At 39.0% G+C, this 14,229-nt stretch overlaps 1 protein-coding gene across 1 annotated transcript in view; it reads left to right on the forward strand.

Annotated features, from left to right (window-relative positions):
* SLCO5A1 (solute carrier organic anion transporter family member 5A1) overlaps window positions 1–13,764 on the forward strand; it is a 74,005-nt gene extending 60,241 nt beyond the window's left edge. Inside the window, exons 8-10 of the mRNA XM_084204280.1 lie at window positions 2,770–3,011; window positions 4,602–4,666; window positions 5,857–13,764. Coding sequence (XP_084060406.1) covers window positions 2,770–3,011; window positions 4,602–4,666; window positions 5,857–6,302 — 753 coding nt within the window. The 3' untranslated portion in view covers window positions 6,303–13,764. The remainder of the gene's footprint in view (window positions 1–2,769; window positions 3,012–4,601; window positions 4,667–5,856) is intronic.
* Window positions 13,765–14,229: the final 465 nt, after the last annotated feature.

Below are 14,229 nucleotides of genomic sequence, written 5' to 3' on the forward strand. Positions count from 1 at the left end.
AAGGACATCCTGCTGGTAGAACCAAACCATGGAAATTTTCAGTGGCCTGGAAACCATGGCAGTTTCCAGGACTGGGCACAGGAAGACAGTTGAAAAGTAGAATCTGACTTAAGTATCAACACAGTATTATGATCATATTAGTTTCCTTAAAAATGAACTCTTAAATTCTTCTGTTACAGAACTGTCCTTTAAAAAAGGATAATTAAGAAAGACAAGAAGTTATGTAAACATTGGTTTTCTTAGGGCTTGATTGTGCTTCCCAGAAAGCTTCCTTAAAAAGTAACAGTCTCCCGATTTGCAGTCGTGAGCCAGCCTGTGAAGCAGGAGGATGTTAGGTTCAGCACTGTGTTTTCACATGTCACCTGGATAATGGTCTGAAAAAGCATGTTCATATAACGATGCCACTGAGAACAGATTAGTTTCCCTTAATTTTTTTTTTTTAGATTATCTTGTTGTTTTTTAGTAGAAAATTGTTTTGATCAATTGGAAAAGCCTGAAGTATGAGCCTGTGGTTAAATTTCAGTGTCTATATAATCTGTTTTTTCCTGGACTGAGACAGGCTTGGTCTTTGTTGCATTTCATCTGATATTGAACCAGCACTATTAATTTATTTAGTAGGGAAATATTCTGGGAGTGTGTGCTCTACAGATTATGAAACATGCTATTGCATCTTATGATTTAAGAAAAGATGCTTCATGGTCTGAAGTTTTAACTCAGTAGCTAATGGTGTATAGAATAGAGCTGATACTGCTTGGAAAAGGAACTTTTCTGGATTAAATAATCCTTTTTGTATGGTGCTTTAAAAAACAAAAAAATGTAAGTTAGTGCCACTGTAAAACACACAAAATGTAATATTTGGATTCTAACATGTAATATTTCTAACATGTAATATTTGGATTTAAGTTTATAACAAAGAGTGTTTTCAAAATTAACTATTTAAAAGTTCAAACTAGGAGGAAAGGATACCAGTGTACAGGTCATACCTGTTTTATATATATAGATATATATTTATGCATATATCTATTCCTATACTCTTAATATTTCTGTCATGCTATGTCTGTTTCATTTAATACACAGACTTAGTTTCACTGGGGATGAATAAAGATTGTGTGGTAAAGAGGTCTAATTTCTGTAGGATTCCTGTTTGGCATTTGCATTTGGAAGCAATAAAGAGTTTAGGGTGAGGTACTCCTGTGATGTTAGAGTACTGCCTTTGGAAACCAGAATCTGTCATTGGCTTTGTTTCTAAGTGATGGGCAAGTCAGTTAAACAGAACTTCTCCCTGTTGGTCATTAGTCTTGTATTCTTCATGTTCTGGATGATGAACAGGAGAACAAACAGAAGTGTCACTTGTAGATGGGCTGCCTAAATCTGTATTTGAAGGCATGAAAGTTTACATTTAGAATATATTTAGTTGGGTATAATGGAAAATGTTCTGAAAAACAAGGATTCCAGTTGTTTCAAATTAGTCACCCATGTTTGTGAAATCTTTGATCCATTTCAGTTACTTAATTACAAAATAGAGATAACATCAATACTTCATAACTGTTTTGAAGATGACTCCTTTTTGAAAGAGTTAAGCTATAATAGTGAGTTACAGAAAATCCAAATGAAATATTAGTCTTTCCATCTTTGTAGTGGAATATTTTTAGTCTGAGGAAAAAAACCCACCTGAATCACATTTGAAAATAGGAGGTAAAATATTGGATAAATAGATGCATTATTAAGATTATTAAGCTAAATCCCATGCAGAAAAAAGTGTGAGGCTACATGATGGCATGGATGCATGTAAAGGTGTACATTAAAATTGACAAACTGCCATGATTTCGATATGTCTTGATGTCTAAGTGCTTAAACTCCCTATCTTAAGATGATTTTGTAACTTCTGTGCCTGTGTAGTCCAAGGTTTGATGAATGCAAAAATTGGAACATAAAGCTCGTTCCTGTAACATCACATATGTCCAGGCCAGTTTCTTCTGTAGCGCTGTAATTTACTGGTGTGCTGCACACCCCTTTGCTGTACAGGTGAAAACAGAAGTGGCATAAAGATGAAAGAAGGCTATTTCTGATCTAGCTCTTCTTTCCTCTTGTTCAAATCACAGTCCTGTTTGCCTGTGGAATGCTACTTCTTTATTCAGTCTCTTCATCTTAATTTCATTCTCTTTGTCCATTCAGGAATCTCTCAGTGGGTCCTCCAGTCTCACTCTTTTAGTCTCTGCTTTCCCTTTATTCTCTGTTTTTGCTCCTGGCCTGATCAATGCCCACATCCAGGTTGAAGGTCCTGAGCTTCAAGCATAAAGTGCAGCTTGTTGCTCTTTGGCCAGATCTGGGTAGCCTTCCATTAACATGGCAGAAGACGCTGCCTTCATATGAAAGTCAGCAGCTTGCTGAATTTCAGAATATGGCATTTTCACTGCTGCCTGAAGAGCGTTTCCTCACATTTTTTTTGTAGTACAATAGAAACAATATTTTTCTGCAGCCTCCCTGTCAGAAGTGATTGAATTGTTTTGTCAATATTTCCCAAATGTATTCTATATTTTTTTTTAAACTCAGACTAAATAAAGCAATGGAAAGGCAACCTCATCACAGAGAGTCCTGGCCAGCTTTAAAATTACTTAGAGATGTAACTTTGCTTGTGCTTGGGGTAATGATGCTCAAGGCAGAAGATTCTCAGTTGAGAAGTACCACAGGACTGTTGTACAATATCTCTTTGCAATGTCTTTCTTACACATATTTTTCACATGGAAATGTTCTTTTTTGCTCTCCCAGGTCAGAAATTACACAGACTGTGCCTGTGTGCAGAGTCGCCAGGTGATCACTCCGCCGACGGTGGGCCAGCGCAGTCAGCTCCGCCTGGTGATTGTCAAAACCTACCTGAACGAGAACGGCTACGCTCTGTCCGGGAAGTGCGACCGAACCTGCAACACGCTCATCCCATTCCTCATATTTCTCTTCATTGTAACCCTTATAACAGCATGTGCCCAGCCATCAGCAGTCATAGTGACACTCAGGTGAGAACTCCGAGATGTTTCCTAAGTATTTTTGCCATTCCCGCTATCACCAGTGCTTGTGAAGCTTGGGTATCCTTAGAAAGTGAATAGAATCCTTGTGTCTCCTTAAAAAGGGAGTAGAATCCTTGTGTAGCCTTAAAAAGTGAAGGGATGACAGGGATAGGGTGAAATCTGTTTGCATTTAGAATATGTAACATGATAATCCACTTTCAGAAACATGAAGTGTGCAGTAAATTCCAGGTGCTATAAAGAGTAAAACAAGCAAAGGATCATTGAAGAAAATTATTACTCCTGGAAAATTTTCAGACTTCTTAGAGGAATGGTTTGGGTTTTCAAATGCAAATGAAAAAAATTAGTATTTAAAATTATCCTTTTCTCACATTGAGGAATTTTGCCTTCAGTTTGCTTTTCAAGGAATCCACAAAATGGTTGTAAGGGTCACTGTTGGGACATGGAAGCCAGGCACTCAGGGCTGGGCACATCAGAATTCCAGCTGCTCAGCCTTACCTCAACTATTGTGTGCACAGCACTATTATAATTCAGAGACTTCTGACTTTATTCCTTCTGTCTCTGGATTGCCCACATGTAAAATAATAGTAATAAAAAACGACTGCCCTTGCATTGCAATTAGCAAAGACAAAAGAAGATCAATATTGCAGCGAACTTCACAGTAGTGAGGTACATAAGGGACATCTCCAACAGGATTTTGTAGTCACACACATGGACAGTGACACCTGCTGTCCCAAGCCACACACTGTGCTTTGTGCATTGGTCAGAGGTCTGTGGCCCAAGCTGGTTCTCCAGTTTCTCAGTTTCTTGACTTCAAAACTGTTTCACAGCTGCACCCCTTTGACTGCAGACTTTTTGTGTGGTTTTATGGCATATTTCAATGTCATTAGAAGCTGTCTATCTTAAGACCTTTAGGTTAAAAATTAAAAATATTTTAAAATCAGTCGGTAATTTGTGGTTTACTAAAATTGTAGTTTCAGCATTGAATTTTGTTACTTTGTATTTAGTCTTTGTAAGCTTGACATTTTTCCTTTGTAACCACTGGAAGGAATCTTGTATTACTTGAATTGAAAAGGTATTCAAAGAGACTGTTTGTATGTTTGTACTGATACTTTTTTTAAAGTAACTCCAAAGTGCTTATGCTACACAAAGATTTGTTAAATTCAGAAACTGAGTCCAGCCTTCAACAATTTAGTTACCTATTAATTCTAATTTGCCTCAAAAATATTAAGAAAAATAAATTAAGACTAATGAAATAATAGAAAGTTATCCTGACAAGCCATAAACATTTTGTGTGGATTCTCAGAATTTCCTTCATGTGTTTGGATCAAATTCTTCAGGTCTTATACAGGTAAAAAAAGGTCAAAAGGCATGACTGAGATTTTGATTAAACAGGTCCACGAGGGGCTGGCTGTATTTTTTCCTAGCAGTAGGAGTTAATGATAGTAGAAGCTAAAGACAAGAAATTTAGACAAAGACTTTCTGCAGCTGAGAAAAAAGCCAAGAGGTGGAGCCAAAACATACCAGGATGATGATGGGTTATGACTGTTCCTTCACTGGAGTTTTCTGTTCACCTGCTAGGTCTGTGGAAGATGGGGAGCGGCCCTTTGCACTAGGAATGCAGTTTGTTTTATTGAGAACTCTTGGTAAGTCCAACAGTAGCTCAGCATTCCCAAAAAGGCCTTCTTCAGCTTAAATGCACCATAAAAGTACTAAAATGCCATAAATCTGCAACTAATTGCTTGGCTAACTGTATTAAGAACCTAAAATTAATAACTTCTGAAAAGATTGCATCTGAAATTGTGGTTAATTTACTTTTTTTGGTTACTGACTTTCTAGAACAACATAATTTCACAAAAAGATAAATTTTTACTGTTTCAAATTGTATTTAAAAATTAATAGTTACTAAATATTATTTTATAAGGATTTTTTAGCTTTCAAAAACAGAAATCTGTTGCTTTCAGCAATAACAGTAGTTTTTCTAATTTTTTAAAGAAGTATTTGTTACTTAACATCTTTCAAGTGTTTCAAAGCAAAAATGGATAGATGTTAAAAGTCTTTATTTTCAAAGCATTCTCTTTCAAGCTCTTGAATTTCTAAAATCCTGCCCATAAAGAACACTCCAGGTGTTCAGCTACTATGAAATACATGACTAGAGCAAGCAAGGTCTATTCTAAAAGAACAAGAGAAGCCCATAAAGCTGCATCTTCAAGTTTTGTTTGAGGAAGGATGTTCCAATCTCATCTTAAAGATGTTGTATTTCTGGAGAAAGCAGGAGCATTCACTGGACTGGCTGCATTTTTATCTTCCTTAGAAGTTAAAGTCTGTTTCTTGGGAAGGTCTATTCAAGAGGAAATTTGTAATCTTAATGGTCTTACCTCTTACATCTACCTTCAAAAACATTTTGTGATCTTCAGTTCTTTTTCACCTTAATCTAAAAACAGCACCTTTCCCAGCTCATGGGCAAAGGATGTTCAGTAGGTAATGCTATGGAGATAATGTATTTCACCTTCTATCTACCTGAGAACAAAACTGGTTTTTTTGGGGGGGACAAGTAGCTCAAGAAGAGCTGTCTGGGGACAGCAGATTGAAGTACCTGTTGTTAAGGTGCTGCTGCATTGGCTTCTTTGAGTTCTCTCCCATTTGTGGTAGTTTTCATGTGTGGGGTAAATAGTATTGCTGGGAAGTTTTCCATGTTTTACATTTCTTGTGAGAGCAGCAGTGTCGAAATCTCAGAAATGTTCAACCTACGCTCTTTGGCTGGGGCATATAGTTTTTTTAGAAGCTTTCTACAATATGCTAACACATATTATTTCTCTTGCTATTTTTGTTTCAGCTTACATTCCCACTCCAATTTATTTTGGGGCTGTTATTGACACCACGTGCATGCTTTGGCAACAGGACTGCGGCGTACAAGGATCTTGTTGGGAATACGATGTCACCTCCTTTCGCTTTGTCTACTTCGGCTTGGCAGCTGCTCTCAAGTTTGTGGGATTCTTTTTTATTTTCTTGGCCTGGTATTCCCTAAAGTGTAAAGAAGAACAACTGCTGAGACAGAGTTGGAGGGCTTCACCGGTGAACACTGTGAGTGAGATGGTTGGACAAGCTGGACCCCAACAAAACTATGCACGGACTAGATCCTGCCCTACCTTCAGTTCCCCAGGAGACATGAGTGTGGCACAAGGAGTGAACTGCTTAGCACAGACCTACCCCGGCCCTTTTTCAGAAGCAATAAATTCCTCAACTGAAAATGCATTGGAAGAAGTCACTGTTGAGATATAGACCCCTGGCTCGGTAATGTAATATTTAGTTTTGTTGGTTGACTTAGTTACGGCGCCTTGTAAAACACCTGTGCCTTCTATTTTTAATCTAAATGTAACATGTGATAAAACCAACAAAGCTTGATGCAAACAACCATAATATGTTCCTGAGGGCTGGATACCTCGAACCAACCCGAGTTCTTATTTCTTCCCTCCCGACAATGGAGTTTTAAAAATTGTGTTTGTAATTATTTCAGATGTGTCCATTAAATGTCCATGCTCTGATCTAATATCATTGTAAAGTTGAGGTGTTACGAACAGCAGAAGTCAGTGGAAGAGTGACAAAAACTCATATTGTTGATGTCTAGACTCACAAAAATGCTTAAATGTATTGTCAACTTTGTATCTGCAAATTGTATTTTTAAGAGATGAGTAATAACTGTGAGTTCTGCTACAAAGCACAACTGAACTTATTTAAACTATGCAACTTATTTGGATAATTGTATGTGCAGCAAATTAAGTTTAAAGCTTGCTTTTAAAGACATTACAGCAACTGAATTTGAAAGGGGCTATTTTCAGGCGTAATCATTAAATTAAAAAATAACATAAGGTTTAAAGTACTGTTAATAACATGTCAAGCCATACAAGAGTTAAACATCAGGTAATGTTTGCAAATGTTGTGTTGTAACATCTTTATCCTGTCAAAATGTGCATTAATTTTCACCTGATGGGATGCAGTCATTCTTCACAAAGTATATAGGATACTGTAATGCTTGAAGTAAAAAACTTCAGTATTGATTTATAGTAACATTAACGTGTAGGAATCATACACACATACCAGAGCAGATATGTGCATATTTCTGCAATGTTATTTGGGTGGCTGTTACTAGCTCCAAATCCATATTTTCCTGAAGAAGAAAACAGCTGGTTATATCTTGATAGGAAGTTTGTCTATCCTTCAGAACTGCATGCCAGTCTAGTTCAGCTTCAGTGGTAAGTCCTGAGGGAGAGCTGATGCCTCATCTGGTGTCTGGGACCTGGCGGGTCCCTCACAGCCAGTGGCAGCAGAGTTCAGGCTGCAGGAGTGAGCAGAGGAGCCCCTCCAGGAGGCTGCAAGCCCACTGTGCTGCCAGCTGGGAGGCTCTCCCTGCGCTCCTGGCGCTGCGAGGCACTGAACACCCTGACAGCCAGGGCAGCTGGGAAGGGAGGCTGGCTCAGACCTCCTCATTTCTGCAACGCTCCTGCCTCTGCAGCTGCCCGGTGCTGGGCAGGCTGGGGGGACAGGTCCTGGTTGTGTGGTGTGTCCCACACGTCTGCCTTTGCTTTTCTCAGCTTCACTGAAAGCTCCTGTGAAGGCAGAGGGTGAGGTTGTCTCTCCTTTGGCCCTCCGGGTGAAGAGCTAAGAATAGAAATTACTGGCAAGTGTGGACTCGCAGGACGTGATGTGGCCTTTGTTTATTCCAAATTACTGCCCTGTGTTCTCTCCCTGGGAGATGCCGAAACTTTCTAATCAAATGTGCTTGGCATTTCATTTCTTGCTCTAGAGGCTTTGTAGTGCCATGCTCATGAGGTACTAATGATGTCTCAAAGGGCAGAAAATTATGTCAGTTGGACACTGAGAAGTCAAGGCTGTGTTGTGCCCTGCAGGGGAAGTCTTAGAAGTGTAAGAAATGAAAAAGCAGTCTTTTAAGACGACTCAGTGATAGTCTGGTTTGCATTTTGCTGAGTAGAGAACTTGTGTGAAAATAAATAGGAAAGAGCAGAGCTGCTACATATTTTTGAACAATTATTCCTGATGTTATTTTTCAATTTCGAACATGTATCTTGATCAAACATTATATGGAACCAAGTCCGTGAAAACAGAGGCAGTACTCTCCTTGCATCCATTGAGTTGTCCTGGGAAGAGCAGATTTCCCTCTCTGCCTTTGCCAACTGCCTTTTGTCATCACCTGGATCTTCTTGACCAGCACATGGGACTACCCATGGAGCTGCTTATTTCAGAATGTGTCAGTCCATTTTTGTAGTTTGTAACAATTCTTACTCTTCCTGTCTGAAAACTCCAATTCTTCTACCCCAAACATAGAGGAATATTGTTTTGACCTCTTCCTACTATTTTGTCCATATTAACAGCCTTTTTTGGGTTAAACCTGAGAATGTCTTTTCCTTTTCTGCAGCCACCAGATACAACATGTCCTCAGTTAGTACACACTTCCAGAGATAATTGGCTTCTACACTTCTTGTCCTGAGAAATAAATTTCCTTGGCTCCAAGGTGTTTGGTGTGTGTATATATATATATATATATATATATATATATATATATGATATATATATATGATATATATATATGTAATATTTGCTATAGGAGATCAGAATAGATGATAAAAATGTTTCCTTTTGCTTCAGTCTCAAATGCTTGTTGCACCAAGAATTTTATACCACGGCGAAAATTGGCAAAGTAGTATGACAAAGTGTAATTGCAGCCCAGCCATCGTCCATTTTTATCACTTCCCCATTTTAATCATCACAGGGAGAAGAGAAGAGTGACAATCTTTTCAAATACTTCAGGAACAGAGCATTTAGGGAATTGTAAAAAACTGAAGATTAATCATCTGTCCTGATCTCTTGTATTTCATGCCTTGTGTGCTTGAGTTCCATAGAAAAACCAAGGAAATGCAGATTAGGATTGTCAGGAACTAATGGCACTGATGCCAAAGAATGAGAGTGATAAAAGTGACACTTCTGCAGCTGCTGCCGTTTCTGAGCTTTCAAGGGATTTCAGAGCTTGTTGCAATGGAAACCATCTATTTTTTAGGATATTCTGACCCTTCGACTTCCAAGAACATTCATATTTCTTAAATTGTTGAAAAAGTGGAATGTAGAAATGTTAACTTTGGAAATACTGAAAAAGCCTTCTTTACGTACTTTCAATTTTAATTTTAAATTGGAAAATAAATTTTAATTTTTCTTTAAGTATTACATGCAAAACAAAATGTAATTCCTTACTTTTCAAACAGTTTTTTCCCTGGTTTTGGATAAAGATAATTTTGGCGATGCAAATAAATTTCTATAAAATCAATTAAATCAGTGTCCTCTGAAAGAAAGAAAACCCAAACACTGGCCAGTTTTTGATTGATTCCTGAAAGAGGGTTTCTCGTGAGTAATCTGCAACAGTCTAAACTAGGCCGATAAGGGTATGCAGGGGAAACACATTCCCTTCCTAGAAATGTCATTGACCGGTGTGTGGACTGAGCCCTGCCCAGAACACCAAACAATGTGTTCTGAGGCTGCCACTGCTGGAGGAAGCAGCATCTCCAGACACTGGGTGCACCCCTTGCAGTATTTGTGTTTGACACATGGTGCTAAACCAACTTCACAGGAATTAAAAATAACTTTGCCTGTCATCTGGTGAAGGGGGCCATGCTGCCTTCCAACTGGGAGATCCTCTCACCGTAGAACATAAAATTCCATTCAGTTGTAATTTTTGCCACCTTCCCTCTCTGTCCCTGAACACAAAAGGTTTGCAGGCAGTGAATACAAGGAAAGGTGAAGCAGGTGTCCTGCTCACCCACAGGCTGCACCTGCCTGCAGCTTACCAGCCAGTGATAATATGGAGCACATCTGGTGACAGTCAAAGTGCCACCATGCCATCATAGGGACAGACTAAATCCCTCTTCCACCACTTAGTCCTGATGTAGAGTAAGGAGCATGAGAGGAGGAGTAGCCCAAATACATGGACTTGAGTAAACAGGTTAATTGTCCCTGCTTAGCCTCCCATTCACCCTTGTTTCCTCAAAAAGGAGAAAACTTCAGAATGGATGCAGCCATGGCAGTAGGTGCTTATGAATGCAGCACCCTCAGGAGATAACTTGTAGATCTTTGCAGGGCTGGAGTAATCTGGAGAGTGGGACTGTCCATATTTCCAGTTTTAGTCCTCCTTCTCCTTGAGCATACTGGATAAAATATGTTATAATTTGGAACCAAGGACATTTTATAGCCTTTCAGTACAGTGTGAGCAGCTGCAAGAACCTTTGAATATTATGGTGCAATTTGTAGTTATTCAGAAGATTTCAGTTCTTTGGCCAGCCTATATATCTTTAAAAGTGCGTGTACTTCTTCAGAACTTACTCATATGTAAGTGGAGGCACAAATCTCCTACTAAGTATTAGAAATGTACATTTGAAAGGTCCTAAATTAATATACTATTTTCAAAAATATGGGCTTTTTTTGTATTGCCTATTAATTTGTAGTATTAGCTATTCATTCATTATGGCTCTGATCCAGCAGAACACTTAAAATGAGGGTAAATTTATAAATTTAAGTAATGCACTTGAAAATAATGCACATTTGTAAGTATGGGACTGAATCCTGCCTGCATTCAAAAAGAAATTCATTTATCCAAAGAGTATTTCTATGCTGAGCGTTTCCCCCATGGATTCAGTGATAATTGTAACCAGAATAGCACAAAGTAGCACTTGAGCACTCTCCTGTGGCATTCAGGTGTGGCTGCTTACATATCCAGCAGTGGAGGAAGGCTGTCATTTTCAAACAGAATTCAAATTCAAAATATTTTGTGGAAATGGTCTAAAATTCATTCTCACTCTTCCTGCCATTCACTTATTTTATGAATTTCTGTCTGAAAACCTGTGTGTTACATGGGGAGACAGATTAAATAAAGGCATCCTTCTGACCTTAGAGCCAATGAAATTGCTCAAGTGATGCTGCAGACTGGAATTGTGCCCTTTCGCAGAACTCAGACCTGGAGATTGTCAGTATCCCGCACAAACGGAGCAGAGCACTGCCTGCTCAGGGGAACTTCAGAGAGCATGTTTGGGACAGGGGTCAGTACCTTCTGCACTGTTCTTGCAGGTTTTCCCCCCAAAATGCCTGAATAATTGCTGCCTTACTGCACTTTTCTGTGCATGTGATACCACAGCTCTTCATGGTGTTATATTGACATAAAACTGATGATAAATAGGTCCAAAGTGTCTTACTGCTATTTTGGAGCCAGATTCTTGGCCTCACCAGTCCAATGTGGAGGCTGAAGAGCTAGGGCATACCTTGTGTTGGAAGTTAACAAGCTGGTGCTTTGGCAAGTGTGTGTGAACTAGGGAATATCAAGCTTTATTTATACTCTATTCACAGGTTATTACTACTATTTTTGGAGATCGAAGACAAAAAACTTCCTCAACAAGTTTATCTTTTTCTGTTTTCTCAGTAATGTGTCTTTTACAATGGCTTAGGAGATGCCATGCTGCATGCTTCAGAATCTGGCTTCCCCCAGCTGAAGCCATCCAGCTGTGGTTGCTTTCTAGGGGCTTAAAGCAGCTGGTAACAGAGATTTACCAGGACTGTGACCTGCGTTGTCATTGCTTTGGACAGAGTGCTTGCTACTTATAGATTACACCTGGAATCAACACATTGCAGGTTCTTCACATACTGGACTTGATTCTTTGGGCATTTTCATCACTTCAGAGTGCTTACAAAACGGACAGTCAACATCATGGTGGTAGATTTATTCTTTGGTAGGGAATTAGGGCTTTCTTCTTTTTTTCTTTTAACATGTTGTTTGACAAATAACAATTCAAAAAGATTGCATGTAAACATTGTCACAGAGTAGAGATGTGGGGCCTTCAGTGTCAGGACAGGATAGGGCTGGGTTCATGGGGTTTGTCTCCTTTACACTGCATATCACTAATACATGTTACTTTGTGGCCAAAGGTTTGGAAGCCTACCTGATCCTCAGGAAGGAAATTTTCCCTGTATTTTCCTCATAATTTATTGCAGAAATTAAGGAGGAAGGTTAACACTACCCATGTCCTGTGGGTATTTGTTGCATTAAACTGCAGTTAGTAACTACAGTTAATAATTTCAGCAGTCACCCCTCCACTCCTTCAGCTCAGCTTTTTTGTTAATACAGCCTGTTAAACACAGAGGTAGCTCTGCAATTTCACAGTAGCTCCAAAGTTTTCTTGACTTCAAGTGTTACAGAATAGATGCTTATTTATCCAGGTTCCATTCTACTCTTCTAATTATTGCATTATCCATTGTGTGTATTGTAGTTTTTTTTTATTTTTCCAATCTCAAAACAGTTGTCACAATGTTATCCTGTAACAGTGTTTTGTTCATTATATAGAATAGGTGAAAAGCTGTGGAATTCATGAAGGGCTACAAAAAGCATCCAAAATGTTGTTCACCTTGAGGAAGGGTGAGACAGCTTGATAATCTCTGGACAAAAGACTAAACAACACTGTGGTGCTAATAGGTACTGAAGTATTTTATGATGTATTCACTATGACTTAAATGACATATTCAAGGCATGTCAATGATGCAACTGTGCGTGTTTCTGTTCCTAAAGTCTGGACTGCTCCAACAAAGACAGTGTTTATAATTCCTGGTGGGCCAATTCCTACCTAGCTCTTCTGTGGCTAAGCAATTTCAGGAGTCTGTGTAGGATTTGGCCCAGCACTACTAGGTAAAGTGAAAGCTACACAGACCACAGAAGTCTCATGTAGAATGTATTCAGCCTGCTGTAGCATGGTACTTTATTTAGTTGTGTTGCTTAAGCAGGGGCTAAAAATAGATTCTGTGGTAATGATAAGAAACACTGGGCTAAATTCTGGAACCACTTAACTGAGCAATATGAGCAAGTGTTTGAATAAAAATGAGGATTGAAATCTGAAATATGAATGTTCTTTCATGGAATACCAGAAAGAGAGGGGTAGAATAAGAGCAAATTCTATCTCTAGGAATGGTAAAAGGCTGAATCTGGTTGACTTTAAAGTGAGCTATGATTTACAAAATGGGGGTTTGGTTTTAAAATCTTGAGGACAAAATTTCCATTTTGAATTCTGAACCATAATTTTTTTGTCTTACTGTGCCTGATCTGGTCATGCAGGGCAGGTGTCTATTCCAAACAGCACTGAAAGCACTAATAGCACTAATCACACTTCTGACCGACAGGCCAGAAAATTTGCCTCTGTAGCAAATTCCATATTTGAAAACCTGGAGGGAAATTTCCAAACAAAGCAAAAAAAATTATCCAAAGCTAAGTTTTAGTAAAAAAAGAAGAAAATTTTGTGTCAGTGATATCCACAGTTGAGTGGAGGCTTTTCTGAAAGAAGAGCTGCTCTTTTCACCAGCTGAGCACATGGGAGTTTGGCCCCTGGCTGCGGTGCATACCTCTACCAAATGATTTGTGCAGGACAGCAACAGTCTGGGTAGTATTGTAGGAGCATGGAGTGGGCACACTGCCTGTAACTGTTTAGTTTTTAAAAAAACTCATTATTAAGCAAATGTGTAGGGTATTAAGGAAATTTGTAGAGTATGTCTGATGGTATGAGTGTGTGGGTGCTGTGCTGTGGTAAAAAGAGAATTGGTTTATGCTGGGTATTTTTGCATACTTTAGGCTCCTGTATGTTTGGTTTTTTTAATTTATATTTATTTCTCATCAGAGCTTAGAGTAATTTTAAAGTTATATAACCCATGATTTAATGAAACCTACTGTCAGCATCTGTTGTAAACATGTGTTTACAAAACAAACTCTTGAATACTTGATACTTGGAAATAAAAAATAGCATATCATGTGTGTTGATTGGGTCCAGATCCTCTTTGACTTCAAAGTAAGACTTGCATGTTTTCATTTCCAATAGATATAACCACACACAAAATAATCTTTCAGATCTCCCTGCACATTACCAGTGTCCGAGAGCAGAGCTGTTAAACCGAGGGAAGTGGATGAGATCAGATTTGTAGCTCATCCCAGGTGCTGTTGCCGGTCGATGCTGAGCCGGTGCAGCCCGGCTCTGGCTCTGCACTGACACCTGCTGCCCGAGGGGCTGGGGACACACTGCTGGCACCCCTGGCTGGCACCGCATCCCCTCGGCTGGGACACATCACTTCTGGAATTACTCTCTGGCTTGTACCCTATTTACTGCGCATCGGTTCTCGC

Source organism: Fringilla coelebs, assembly GCF_963513975.1.
Source record: "Fringilla coelebs genome assembly, chromosome: 1".
NCBI lineage: Eukaryota > Metazoa > Chordata > Aves > Passeriformes > Fringillidae > Fringilla > Fringilla coelebs.